This window comes from Triturus cristatus, chromosome 2_2, assembly GCF_964204655.1.
Source record: "Triturus cristatus chromosome 2_2, aTriCri1.1, whole genome shotgun sequence".
NCBI lineage: Eukaryota > Metazoa > Chordata > Amphibia > Caudata > Salamandridae > Triturus > Triturus cristatus.
This window is the reverse complement of record NC_140582.1, coordinates 1,067,157,180-1,067,171,854: the sequence shown is the minus strand read 5'-3', so window position 1 is coordinate 1,067,171,854 and position 14,675 is coordinate 1,067,157,180. Positions and strand designations below refer to the sequence as shown.

Sequence of the window (14,675 nt, the reverse complement as noted above, 5' to 3'; positions counted from 1 at the left end):
GTACAGAGCTGATAGCACAAGACACCCAAACCCCAGCCAACACTGCATCAGCAACTAAAGACAGTTTTTCGCCCTTCTGTGGGTACTGCACGAGTACTGTAATTCTTCACAACGGCGGCGGTGGGAAAACCGAAAGGCCGTGCGCGGAAGTTGCTCACGCAGCCTGGCAGCGGCGATAACAGACTACCCTGCTGCATAGCTGTTGAACCTACCAGCCGGTTCTGCAACCATGGGAGGCAGAGGCCAACGTGCGACACAAGTGAATAAATTAGAAAAGTACGCCTACCGTGTAGACAAACCACAGACCCCGGAGACTCAAAAGGGAGGTGAGGACGGCGCTCAATCCAAAAAACCTAAAGAAATAACCTTACAGGACATAATGCACACACTCAACCAAATGCAAACGTCGATTGGCACGATTTCTACAGACATCACGCTGCTACGTGCGAACATTTCTAAAATCTGTAAGACTAAAAGAGAGGTGGAATCTATGATAGCAGCTCTCTCCACAGACACAGCGACATTACAAAGAAAAGTACGGACTCTGGAAAGAGCACACAAACAAATGGAGGCGAAACTTGATGACCAGGAAGGCCGCTCTTGGCGCAATAATATTCGCCTAGTGGGGGTGCTGGAAAGTGTGCACGGTCCGGCTCTAGACCGCTTTGTGGAAGAACTCGTTAAAACTAAACTGCAACCACGAAGATTGTCAAGTTTCTTCTCGATGGAACACGCCCATAGAGTACCGGGTGGGAGGCCCAAGCCAGGAGCCCCACCCAGGCCTATACTTGCCTGGATATTCAACATCCGTGACCGCGACACCATCCTGCAGGCAGCAAGTATAGCACCCCCAATAATAGTAGAAAACAGCAAGATAGCGATGTACCCGGACTATACTGCGCTAGTAACAAAGCAACGACGCAATTTCTTGGAGGTGAAGAAAGAGCTCCGGAATAGAGAACTAAAATATGCAATGCTCTTTCCTGCAAAACTGAGAGTAGAGGCAGGGGGAAAGACATGGTTCTTCACATCACCGCAGGAGGCTACCGACTGGTTAGAGGGATGGCGCAAGGCCCAGGGGCCCCGGAGATCAGAACGGAGACACAGACAATCAGATGAAAGGTCAGCAGAATCGGAATCAGACTAGGGAGTGACTGGTGGTGAAATGACAAAACGTACAGGGAGACTCGGATTAAGACTGGATCGATCAGGCACAGGTACTGGAACCAGGATCATTGCCCGCAGGAATGATTAAAAGTACAAGCCGTGGGCGCTGAATCCGATGAAGGACTGGGAAAAGACCTCACCTCATAAAATGGATGTGACGATAATGGAGATGCTGGTGGACTACGGCGACTGTTACTGAATGCTATATATACAGCCGTGAACATACCGCAGTACTAGGGGAGGGACCGGGGATGGTCACAAATGGCTCTCCCCCCTCCCCCCCCCCCCCCGCACGCAAGTACAAAGTTATGGGGAATAAGCACTCTGCTCAGTTGGGGTGGTGGGTAGTTTGGAATCAGCCAGGCAGGGAGGAGGGAGGGAGGGCGGTACGGATCAGTTAAAGGGGTGGTTGTTTAAATTGGTTCAACATCAACGCATACATGCTTCTAAACTAATACACGCTCCATAGCAAGGTAATCAGGAATAAGACTACAAATGACACCAACGATAGTTGACAACTCGCAAACCATAGACAATAGCGGGAGATCCGTACACCTCACGGTGAGGTCATGGAATGTGAATGGGTTGGGGGACAAGATAAAGAGAGGTCTGGTCCTTCAATATATCAAGAGGAGAGGGCCAGTGGTGGCATTTCTACAAGAATCACACTTGACAGGCTCCACTTGTAAGGCCCGGGACAGATGGGGTTACATGGTAGTGCATTCTGAATTTACTTCGGGTTCTAGGGGAGTAGGAGTCCTAATACAGAAACGATGCCCCTTAATAAAGAAGACCTGGACGGACAACCAGCGTAGGATTGTCGCAGTTGCTTGCCAATGGGAAGGGAAGCCATACAATTTAGTGTCAGTTTACGTCCCACCTGCTTTACACCGGTCCACCCTCCCAGACTTAGGCAAATTCTTGCTCTCGCAGGGAGAACTTATTATAGGGGGAGATTTCAACGCAATCATTGATGGGTCCATGGACAGACGACCCCCCAGAGATCCCAGCATCTCCAATCCCAAACTGAAAGTTATTGTTAATGCGATTGGATTAACAGATGTTTGAAGGGCCAGACACCTACACGAGAGCCAATATACTTTCCATTCAGGGGCACACAGCAGTTTGTCAAGAATAGACTATATATTTACGCTGGCAGCAGGGATGGAGAGGGTACTAGACATAGCACACCTGCCTAGGGCTATATCAGACCACTCACCAGTATTGATTACCTAGGCTTCCTTCATCCCGGGTAGACGCAGACTTTTTCCACTGTACCCACACTATTTAAAGATGAAAGACATTAAGAAAATACTAATTACGACCACAAAACCATATTTTGCAGAAAATGAACACTCGGTGACTGCGCCAACGACACTGTGGGAAGCATACAAAACGGTCCTGCGTGGCCAGGCTCTCTCATTGGTGACATCATAAATAACAGCACCAACAAATTCAAGCGCTAGAACAGTTAGAAAGGGCAGAAGCAGATCACGCCTCAGATATCAATGAGGATACAACTCATGGGCTTAAGCTAGCGCAACAAGAATATAAAACCTTTGTGTGGGAGGAAACAAATCTAGATTCACGGCCACACATCACACTATTTACGAGCAAGGTGATAAGGCAGGAAAACTCCTGGCTTGGTTAGACAAAAAGGAAAGAGCCAGTAGATGGATAGCGCAGATAGAAATACAACAAGGTGTCTCGACCTCAGACCCCCAGGACATAGTCAACAAATTGGCGACCCACTATGAGCACATATACGCCTACAGCCACCGCTACAGTGGAGGAAAACAGCTTTTCTAAAAAGATATCAAAATGCCAACGCTGGCCCAAGCAGCAACACAATCCTTGGGAGGCAGACCTCACACAAGATGAACTGACACGGGCAATACTAGCCTTCCATACTGGTAAAGCCCTGGGACCCAACGGAACTCCCGTTGAATTCTATAAACAGACGACTACTATTCTTGTGCCTCACCTACTTAACATGTACTCTGACAGCTTAGAGAAGGACGAACTTCCTAGAGATCAGCGCCTGGTAACGATAGTTGCAGTACACAAGCCGGGCAAACCACCACACAGCTGCATGTCGTACAGGCCGATCTCACTTATCAATGCAGAAGCAAAGATATTAGCGAAAGCGCTGGCAACACGATTGCACCCATATTTAGAAACGGTGATTCACCCGGATCAATCAGGATTTATGCCACATCGCAATACGGCATTGAAACTGCGAAGGATCTATATAGTGTTCTGGCACGCAGATCCACTATCTAAGAGGACGCAATCATTCTATCTCTAGATGCACGAATGGCATTCGACATGGTTGAATGGCCCTTTCTGTTCGCGGTTCTTATCAGTCTAGGCTTCGGACCCAAATTCATACGATGGGTGGAACTATTGTACACGAAACAAATGGCGCAGGTGGTAAATGGGCGCATCTCTACTACCTTGCCGTTGGGTAAAGGGACAAGGCAGGGTTGCCCATTATCGCCGTTTTTATTCGCAAATCGTACTGGAACCCCTAGCAGCATGGATACGGCAAGACCCAGTAATCCGTGGGCTCAAGTGGACAATGGGATGGGAGGATCGCATCTCGCTCTATGCTGATGATGTGCTGCTGTATTTGGCTTCGCCCTCACGTTCCATTAACAGCCTCCTAGATATTTGTGCGGCACATGGGCGAGCGTCAGTTTACACTATATATTGGACGAAATCACATTTTCATACTCTCGGGCAATCCCCCCACGACTCCCGCGCAATTGTGACCTACAAATAGCTCAAGAGGGTATAAATATCTGGGTATTTATATAACATATCGGGACACACTTTATTGAAGAAAATCTCATGAAACCCCTGGCGCGCTTTCGCAGAGATGTCCTCCACTGGTGGTCCCTACCACTCACATGGTTAGGCAGGGCAGCCCTCTTTAAAATGATAACGCTCCCCAGATTCCTATATATCCTACAAAATATGCCATTTCCGTCCCCCTCCCCCCCTCCCCCCCCCCGACATACTTCATAGCAATTAATAATGAAGTGAATAAGCTGTTACGGGGTGGTAAAGAAAACCGTATTGCTATGCATAAGCTGGTTGAAAGCTGGTACGATGAGGTATAGCACTCCCCCATATCAAAACATACTACTGGGCATCCCAACTGGCAGTAATAAATCAATGGCTTCATGCCGCACAGGAGTAACCAGCTTATCGCATGGACAGACATCTCTTAGGCGTGGACGGTATGATGGGGGGGAACTATATAATAAGAATAGAACGAAGACTAACAGGGCCGACAACGCACACAATCAAGATATGGCATGAGGCACAAAGAACTGGGATGAGAGGGAGTCGCGACGCAGGCTACGCCACTATGGGACACAAATAAATTAGGCAAGCTACGCAATACTAAAGGTTTTAGGCAATGGGACCTAATGGGCATCTCAAAGGTTGGGGACCTATGGCAGAAAGGTGAGATCTTCCCGTTTACACAGCTACAACAGACCTATGGCCTAGCAAACTTGGAGGCCTACAGATGCATCCAAATTACACATGCACTCGCGACACTGCTCCCACAAGGCACACAACTACCGGAGTCGTCACCCCTAGAGATAGACTACTCACTGATCATATGACGAAAAAAGCCATTTCACTAACTTATAAGAAAATAATAAACAGCCAACCGGACCCGACAACAATCCTAAAAACTAGATGGGAGACTGACTTGGGTGAACTAGACGAGGCAGACTGGCAGGAAGCAATGGCATCTCCCAAGGAGGTAAGGATCCCCTCCAGGTTCAAACTAATACAACTGAAGGTTCTACACCGCATTATACCAGAACACTGATGTATAAATTACATAAGACAGATACACCACTTTGCCTTGGGCAATGTGGAGCGTAAGGCACATTCTGGCAATGCATAGAAGGAATATGCTACTTACCAGTATGCATCTGTTCATGGTATGTAGAGCTGCAGATCTACACACTGTGCATAAATCGCCATCTGGTCTTGGGCCTGGATGTTTGCACTTGTTTTTGTCTTGGAAAGTCTTTGGAAGTCACGAGGCATGCGACTCTCCTCCTTTGGATCATAGTGCGCATGGGCATCGGCTCCATCCTCAGATTGTTTTTCGCCAGCAGGGAAATGATGGAGCTTAGTAAGAAACAGAAAAGATGCCCATGTGTGGTGTATCTAAGATAGATATTAATTGAACAGATAAAGGTAGCCGGGTGGGCGTGTGTAGATCTGCAGCTGTAAATGCCAAGAACAGATGCATACTGGTAAGTAGCATATGCCGTTCGAGGCATATGAGCTGCAGATTACACACTGTGCATAGATTGTAAAGCAGTATCCACTCCTGGCGGCGACCAACAGTGTCTGTTGCAGTAGTTTGAAATAGTGTTTCGAGTGCAGCCTGGCCCACACTAGCCTGTTTAGTTTGCACATCAACACAATAGTGTTTTGTGAATGTGTGCAGTGTAGACCATGTAGCTGCTCTGCAGATATCACCTAAAGGAATGTTTCCTAAAAATGCCATGGACGCCCCTATCTTTCGTGTAGAGTGGGCTTTAGGAGGAACAGATAATGTACGTTTTGTTTTATGGTAACAAATCTGTATGCATTCGACAATCCAACTAGCTATCCCAGATTTTGATATGGGGTTGCCTTTGTGTGGTGGTGAGAAAGACACGAATAGTTGTTTGGTCTTGCGAAAGGGTTGTGTTCTCTCTATGTAGTATAGTAGTGCTCTTTTGACATGAAGGTGTCAAGAGCTCTTTCTGCGACTGTTTGTGGCTGCGCGAAGAATACAGGCAGCTCTACAGATTGATTGAGGTGGAAGGGAGAAATTACTTTAGGGAGGAATTTAGGATTAGTTCTGAGAACAACTTTATTAAGATGCATCTAGAGAAAGGGTTCTTGAATGGTTAGTGCTTGTAGTTCACTAACTCTTCGTAGAGAAGGAATGGCTACGAGGAAAGCAGTTTTCCACGTAAAGAATTGTAGCTCACATTTATGTAGCGGTTCAAATGGAGGCCCCATTAGTCTTGTGAGAACAATGTTTAAATTCCACACAGGGGAAGGTGGTACCCTGGGGGGAATTATTCTCTTGAGTCCCTCCATAAAGGCCTTTATGGCAGGTACTCTGAAAAGTGAGAGATGCGGTCTATTTTGTAGATATGGCAGCAAAATGCAGTCTGATAGCGGTATAGGCTTGGTTGCATCTTTGGAGGTGTAGTAAGTAGCCTAGGATGTGTTGGATAGACACATCTAGGGGATTAGTGTCGTTGTTATGGCAGTATACTACGAATCTCTTCCACTTGGCTGCATAGCATGCTCTAGTAGTAGGCCGTCTAGCTTCTTTGATGACGTTCATACAGTAAGGAGGAAGGTTAAGGTAACCAAATTCTAGGATGTCAGGAGCCAGATCGCTAGGTTGAGCTGAGCTGGGTCTGGGTGTTGGATCTCTCCATGGTTCTGGGTTAAGAGGCATGGAGAGAGGAGTAGTTTTTGGTGCGGAACTACTGAGAGTTCCAGCACTGTGGTGTACCATGGCTGTCTGGCCCAAGTTATAGCAACTAGGATGAGTGTTAATGAGTGTTGCGCACCACTAGCAGAATGAGTGGGAGAGGCGGAAAAGTGTACCCAAATCTGCCTGACAAGTTCATCCATATCGCATTGCCTTTGGACAATAGGTGAGGATACCTGGCGGCGAAGTTTGGGCATTTGGCGTTTTCTTGGGTGGCGAAGAGGTCTATCTGTGGTTGCCCCCAAATCTGAAAAAACAGTTGAAGAACTTGTGGATGAAGTTCCCACTCGTGGATTTGTTCTGTTTGACGGCTCAAGAGATCGGCTATTGTGTTTTGGACTCCTGGGACATGTTGGGCTAGGAGAAAAATGTTCTGAGGTATAGCCCACCTCCATATGCTCGTTGCAAGCTGAGAGAGCTGCAGAGTGTGTCCCGCCTTGTTTTTGGATATAATACATGGCTGTCATGTTGTCGGTGAGGACTAAGACAGTCTTGCCTGATATTTGTTTTTGAAATGCTTTTAAGGCTAGGAATATGGCTAGTAACTACAAGTGGTTGATGTGGAATAACTTTTGTTGAGGTGTCCACCTGCCTTGTATGGTGTGATGTAGTAGGTGAGCTCCCCAGCCGGAGAGCGATGCGTCCGCTGTCATGACTATTTGAGGAACTGGCTAGAGGAACAGGCGTCCTTTGGAAAGGTTCTTGGTGTTCCACCACTGCAGAGAGCGATGGGTACGACCATCTACCAACACCAGATTTGTTAGCGGACCTTGAGCCTGGTTCCATTGGCGTGCTAAACACTTTTGGAGAGGACGCATCTGGAGTCTTGCATGAGGCACTATGAATATGCAAGAGGTCATCATCCCTATGAGTTGCATGAACACTCCAGCTGGAAGAGTGTTGCGGTTGGAATTTGGTGAGAAGAGCTTGGATGCTCCCTATCCTGGCTGGACTGGGATAGGCGAGTGCTCGAGGTGTCTATTGTGGCACCGAGGTATTGTTGCATGTGGGACGGTTGCAGCTAGGACTTGGCGTGATTTATTGTGAACCCCAGGTTGTGAATTTGTTGAATAGTGGCGTGAGTGTGTTGTACACACTGATTGTACGATTTGGCTTTTATAAGCCAGTCGACTAGATATGGGAAGACATGTATGTGTTGTCTTCTTAGATTTGCTGCCACTACTGCTAGGCACTTGGTAAACACTCTTGGTGCTGTGGTGACTCCAAATGGGAGTACTTTGAATTCATAGTGCTGACCGTCCACTACGAATCTGAGATATTTTCTGTGAGCGCTGTGAATGGAATGTGGAAATAGGCGTCCTTGAGGTCTAGAGTAGCAAGGAAGTCGCCCTGGGAAAGCAGAGGGAGGACCTGCTGAAGCGTGACCATGTGGAAGTGGTCTGTATAGGTTTTGGGGTCTGAGGTCTAAAATAGGCCTTAGAGATCCATCCATTTTTGGTATGAGAAAATAGAGGGTGTAGACTCCCTTGTTTTGTTGGTGCAGGGGAACTGGTTCTATTGCACTTTTTGCAAGAGGGAGATTACCTCCTGCTTTAACAGTAACAGATGTTCTTGTGACAGTGGACGGTGTTTGGGTGGTATGTTTGGGGGGGGGGGGTAGATGTTAGTTCGAGACGGTAGCCTGATTGAATGATTTCGTGGACCCACCTGTCTGAAGTGATGTTTATCCAGGCATCGAGAAACTGGTGGAGTCTTCCCCCGACTGGAGTGGAATAGTCGGGGGGAAGTGGAGCGAAGTCATGGGGTAGGTTTAGAGGCAGAGCGGGAGGAGTTTTTGCCTCTGCCATTATTCCCCCTGTAACCACCCCTTTGGTAACCTCTAGTAAAGGTGGATTGTGCGGGAGCTTTGTAAGAGGTGGAGGGGCTATCAGAGGAGTAGCCTTGATGGGTGCTTCTAAAGGATGAGCGACGAAAGGACAGTCTGGGAGCTTCCGATTGGAAGGCTCCCATAGATTTGGCGGGGTCTGTATCCTTCATTTTTTCGAGGGATACGTCGACATTGGGTCCAAATAGGTGTTGCTCATCAAAAGGCTGAGTATAGAACTCTGTACTTCAGGTTTAAAACCGGATATACGTAACTAGGCATGCCTGCACAAAAGGACACTGGTGTTGATTGCAATTGAGGCGGTATCTGCTGCATCTAGGGCACAGCGAATGGAGGCGTTAGTGATGGTTTTACCCTTTTGGATTAGTTCACTGGCCCCGTTTTTATATTTGTCAGGGAGGTGCTGCATTATGGACTCAAGTCCGTGATAATGTGCCCTGTCATACCTGGCTAGGAGCGCTTGGGTGTTGGCAATTCGCCAAATATTTGCTGCCTGTGACGCTGTGCGTTTGCCAGAGGCGTCTAGGAGTTTTGATTCCTTATCAGGTCGTGGTGCGTCACCTGCCGTTTGGGAATTTGCCCTCTTCCTGGCATTAGAGACTACTAGGGAGTCTAGTGGTGCGGGGCCCTTAATGTATACTGGGTCAGTAGGGGCAGCTTTATATTTCTTTTCTATTCTTGGGTTCATGACCCTAGCCCTGACGCAATCATCTGCTTCGGAGGCGCTGATGATGGCTTCCTCGACTCGACCCTGCTCAGGAACATCGACGCCCTCTTGAAAGATGTCGTCGGGGATCAAAGATGACGAGCTCGCCATTGTTCTTCGAGCTAGTCGGTCCCGGATGGTCTTTTTGGAGAGGAAAGAGGCACAAGCTGGACAGTCTTTGGCCTCATGCTCCGGTGAGAGGCAGAGGTGGCACACCTCATGTAAGTCGGTGTGGGGAAACTTCGACCCACATAGAGGACACTTTTTAAATGGCGTCCTTTCCATGAGCCGGAGATGAGGCCCGGGTAGGCCCGAAGGCCTTTGTCGACGACCGGAATCGAAGACTTCGAAGTTGAAGGGTCGCGTGTGGCTGGAAACGTGATCGAAAACAATACAGTCGAGATGGGAAGAATTGCGCGTCGAAAGATAAAACCGTTAACGGTTCCGAACTGAAACGCGAGAACGCATCAGAGCCCGATGGCGAAAAAAAACAATCGGAGGATGGAGCCGATGTCCATGCGCACTATGATCCAAAGGAAGAGTCACATGCCTCGTGACTTCCAAAGACTTTCCAAGACCAAAACAAGTGCAAACATCCGGGCCCAACACCAGATGGCGATCTATGCACAGTGTGTAATCTGCTGCTCATATGCCTCGAACATAACCATATACTGGAAAGCAATCATGCACACAATTTCGCAGGTCACAGGAATAACGGTGGAGCCAGAGCCGAAAAGGTGTTTACTCAACAACTGGGAACTAACGGACCTCAATCATGCGGCTCAAACTTGGGCAGCGCTAGGTATGGAATTAGCGAAAAGAAATATAGCACAATTATGGAAGGCCAGACAGACCCCGCGGTGGGTAGGTGGTGTTGAGATATGGACAAATTAATGATAACTGAAAAATCAGTATACATCCATAGGAAATGCCCTAAAAATTGACACGGGTGTGGGTAAAGTGGAATGAGTATCAAGGAAGAATCACTATCAGAAGATACAGACTAGCTGTTGTGTCAATCGAAGATGCTAATACACTGTATATAAATGTGGGCAAAGATGAGGGTGCAAAAGAAAACCCGAAATGTATGTTGACAAATTCCTGTGGTTCATGGTTCGGCTATTGTCCGTTAATATGATGTATGCAACAATGAATACGTATCGTATTGCAGCAATGGTTGCAATTGAAAATGTTAATAAAAATATTTAAAAAATAAATTTTAAAAAAAATATATACTTTCCATCGGCGTCTATTCAAGCTACTAAATATAGTTGCTATTGCATTGGTCCTTTCTCGTATCTACTATTGCAATGGACTGTACTTAAATTTACAAAAAAAGACTGCTAACTACTCTACAAACTCTGCAAAACTCAGCCTCTAAAATTCTGTTTAACCTCCTTAAACTGAATTCGGCAACTCAGGCACTTAATGTGCTACACTGGCTCCCTGTGAAAAAAGCGTACTATCTGTAAAGCATTAAATCTCTGAATTGTATAGGTTCAGACTACTTAAATTTAGGTGGTACATTCCAGGCAGAACTCTTCGTTTCAGTACCACCAGGCATATGGTGGGCCCCTCATTCGTTTGTTTCATGGAGAGGTGGTAGTTTCATCAGAGGCACTGCAACATAGTATACAATCTGTTTCAAACCTAAAGCTAGAAAATTGGGTAGTTGATATATAGACCAGACATTAATTTCGGGCTGTGGTTTTCTTCTTACAAGGCTCGTCCTCGAAACCGCCTTAGAGGATAGAGTAATGGAATTTCCAGCTTTAGAAATACTTCCTTTGCCTGATCCACAAACCAGCTGCCAACATCCCACTTGGATGTGTATAGCTCTCAACAATGTATGTTGAGAACTAGAAACATAAGATAATAGCCTGCTGCTAATTGGCATCTGCCTGATAATCTGATCAATACGGATTTCATACATCCTACAGCTAACTCATGCTGGCCAACAGGATAGACAAACACAAAAGCATGAGTCCACATGAAAGTGAACCGTCTTGCAAGCCAACAGTTAGAAACCAAAGACTCGCCAACCAAAATAATCATAAGGGATATTTCAGCCCTTCTATCGTTGAAGACAAGTGCAGGCAGCTCCAGCCTTCTTGTGGTGATTGATTACACCAACTAGCCGGAGGCCAAAATTGCACAGGCCATCCAAGTCGATTAAGATATCCCTAAGCTCCACAAAGTGATAGCTCCACTGACTTTTTTGTTTAAATGTATTTATAAAGTTCATGTATTTTAACAGGCTTCATCAGTAATCAAATGCATGCTTACATTTCCAGAATGAATCATAAATCAAACATTACCGTACAAACATTAGGATTTGAACAATTCGCTTACATAGATCATGTGACATGTCGGGTATAACAGGGTATTGGTATTGAGGAATATGGGGTCTGGCGTCATTGATACAATCTGATGGAGTAGCAACATTCGCCTACTTCAGTGTGCAGCCGCCATACTGCAACATGCTCTGCCCCTGCAGCAGTTTATTATTTGCATGCTAGGGTTGTGTATCGCCAGTCCTTGTTGTTTGAATGACCATCATGTGACTTGGATATGTACTTGAGGTGCACAGTCGATGGGGACTTTGCAGGATCTCTGGACTAAAAATCACACAAGGATGACAACTTTACTCTGTGCTATTTGAATGCTCTTGCACTTAGTTTGTCTCTTTGGGGACTCCCTCTATCTTCAGGTTCTCCTGCCAGGAGCTGCATAGATCCGATAGTATCGCATCTAGCTCCATTTACATGTTATGGAGGTCATAGCTGACAAAGTTCTACCATTCAAGGCCGAGAATGTCATCAATTACTTATTTGCTTCCCACTGCATCATCTCAGCTGATTTTCCTGCTCACCTTCAAGCTTAAAACGCCACCCCCGGAAGCCATAATTGATATAATAAATAGAAGCCCAGAAAACAGCTGTGAAGTGTCAGATACACATCCGTGAGTCTATTTTATTATGAGCACTGCCTTGGTCACAAACCATAGAACACATATATGGATTGTGGTCTTGGAGGTCTGCATCTGGCAAAAGACATTCACCTCACCCCCAAAAGAGATGATGGAAAAAGAGAATATTTGTTCAAAGGAGAGTATCAATAGTGGAGGTCACGTCTTTCATTCACCCACTCAGCACGAATTCTAACTCATTGTTTACAGAAAGGGCTTTGTTAGCCAATACCTGATTTGTAGGCAAGGGGTAGGGCTCATTTTCTTCCACAAGTGAACGAAATGTTTCTAAAAACATATCGCTAAGCGTTTGGTGAATCACGACATTGGCAGCATTGCGGATTGGAGCATGAAGTTTTTCCCTTAACTCGCCATATTCTGTAGAATTCAACCTGAGGAAAAAAAGAATTAAAACGAAATTAATGTGTGCAGTCTTAAAGTAATATTTCATTAATTTAAAATCACACACAGCGTGCTTCATTAAACGTCTCACTGAATCAAAAAGACATCCTTTCAGGAAATTTACCAGAGAAATGTTAAAGTAGCCTGCAATAACCGGGACTATATACAGGACAAGGACACACTATCTAGAACCAGCGTAATATAAATCTTGTGCGCATGGCAAAACGGACTATTAAACTGAATGCTACATGCACAGATACCACTCCAATTACATCACTTTTCTGCAAGACTTTATTTGCCCCTACTTGACTGTTTTGACTGACAAGCATACATTCATATTTACTGCAGGTGACTAAAAAACACCTCGCAATAAAAATTAAAGATGTACGGAGGTGGGCTTATAACTGCAGAAAATAAAATAATAAACACAGCAGGAGTAGGTCAAAAATATACAGCAAATTCTAATACTTCCCAATAGTAAAATAGGCATCATTTGCTGCACCGAAGTCACAAAAATTGTCAGTATCATGGGCAGTACCAATGTTATAAAACTTGAAGAATCTTTTATAGTATTGTACTTACAACCTTTCAAGAACCCTTGTAAATACCTACATAAATGCATTTATGCAAGTAGAGTATAAAGCCGGGTCTAATTTTCCATATAGTTCCCCAGGCCCATTCTGTCCACATCTGAAGCACGAGTGACTCATAAGTCCCTATCAGCCCATAGACAGGGTTGTGCTAAACTTTTGCACACTGCCTTGAGCGTCTACAGAGGCAGTAGGCCTCATGCCCTCCTGTAACCTCATATAGATCTATCCCATTGAAGGCCAATAACCTCAGGTCACTCACTGCCTTTCTGATAAACAAGTCCCGAGCCCCTGTCCTCTAAGTAAAATAGAAAAGTTCAGTGTGCAATACACAAAAACCTTTCTTGTAGTAGACTTTAATATTGCTCCATCTATACCAACAAATTAGGCAGCATATTAGGTCACTTATTAGGGTGTTCATGATGGCTGGCTCCCGGTTTACTAGGGGCATCCTCATCATGGCACTGGGGGAAAGGGACATTCATTTCTTGAACTTCAAAGAGGCATGGTGCCCGTGTATTTTGTGAGCAGCACTACCACAGAAATTTAACCATGTGGTGCGGCGCAGAGAATCATACCTGTGATCCGGGTTACAATTATAGGAGTTAGAGTTCCGTGGTGTAGCGTGTGTACTATGCCTATAATTAATTAAACAACTCTTAAACAAGATATAAAATCCAAGTGTAAAATAAACTGTTAAACGCTTCTTACCATATATACTAGTTTCCTGTGTAGAACTCATTGAATTAATTACGTACTGATAAGTTACAGAAATGTGTTTTAAGGATAAACCATTCAATATCAATATTCGTGAAGATAAACCTACATTACTCGGTAACGCGAATAGAACTATATCAAGTACTTTCGTCAGTGATTCAAAGAGCTCTATTAGACAGAGCATACTCTGTAAACTACAGTAAATTTCTTTAAAGGGGCCAATCTGTTTGTTGCATTAGACACGCTCAATAACTAATTCCCTTTGCAGCCGGTTCATTAACCCCTATTTCATATATTCCTCTCTACCATATTGCCTACTGGATAGCATCAAAAGGCTTCAGGAGGGAGGTGCATTCATTAGTTGACTAGGGTCCATATTCAAGTCTCCCATACATACAGGCCAACTCACTTGGCAACCTGGAACCAGGGTACATCGTTGTTTAAGACCCATGTGTGTGTTTTCAAATGATACACCCAGTGTTTCCACCCAAGAAGTCGGAGTAATGTTTCGGTTTAGCTAAGATCTAATGTTTCCAACACTTCCATTCCAAGTCCTTTTCTTAGAATTTTGGGTACAGATAGTGTGTAGTCATAAGTGTAGTGCTTGCTTTACCTACACCGGATATTACTACGGTGATCACCTATCCTGATGTGCATCTTGCATGTGGTCAGGCCTATATATCTTAGTGAACAAGGGCATGTTATATGGATAACATTTTCACTGTTGCAGTTTGTGTGGCGCTTCA

General features: G+C 45.4%; 1 protein-coding gene across 1 annotated transcript in view; it reads right to left on the bottom strand.

Annotated features, from left to right (window-relative positions):
• TMEM129 (transmembrane protein 129, E3 ubiquitin ligase) overlaps positions 1-14,675 on the bottom strand; it is a 73,562-nt gene that overhangs the window by 22,586 nt on the left and 36,301 nt on the right. The window contains exon 3 of the mRNA XM_085642582.1: positions 12,453-12,612. Coding sequence (XP_085498708.1) covers positions 12,453-12,612 — 160 coding nt within the window. The remainder of the gene's footprint in view (positions 1-12,452; positions 12,613-14,675) is intronic.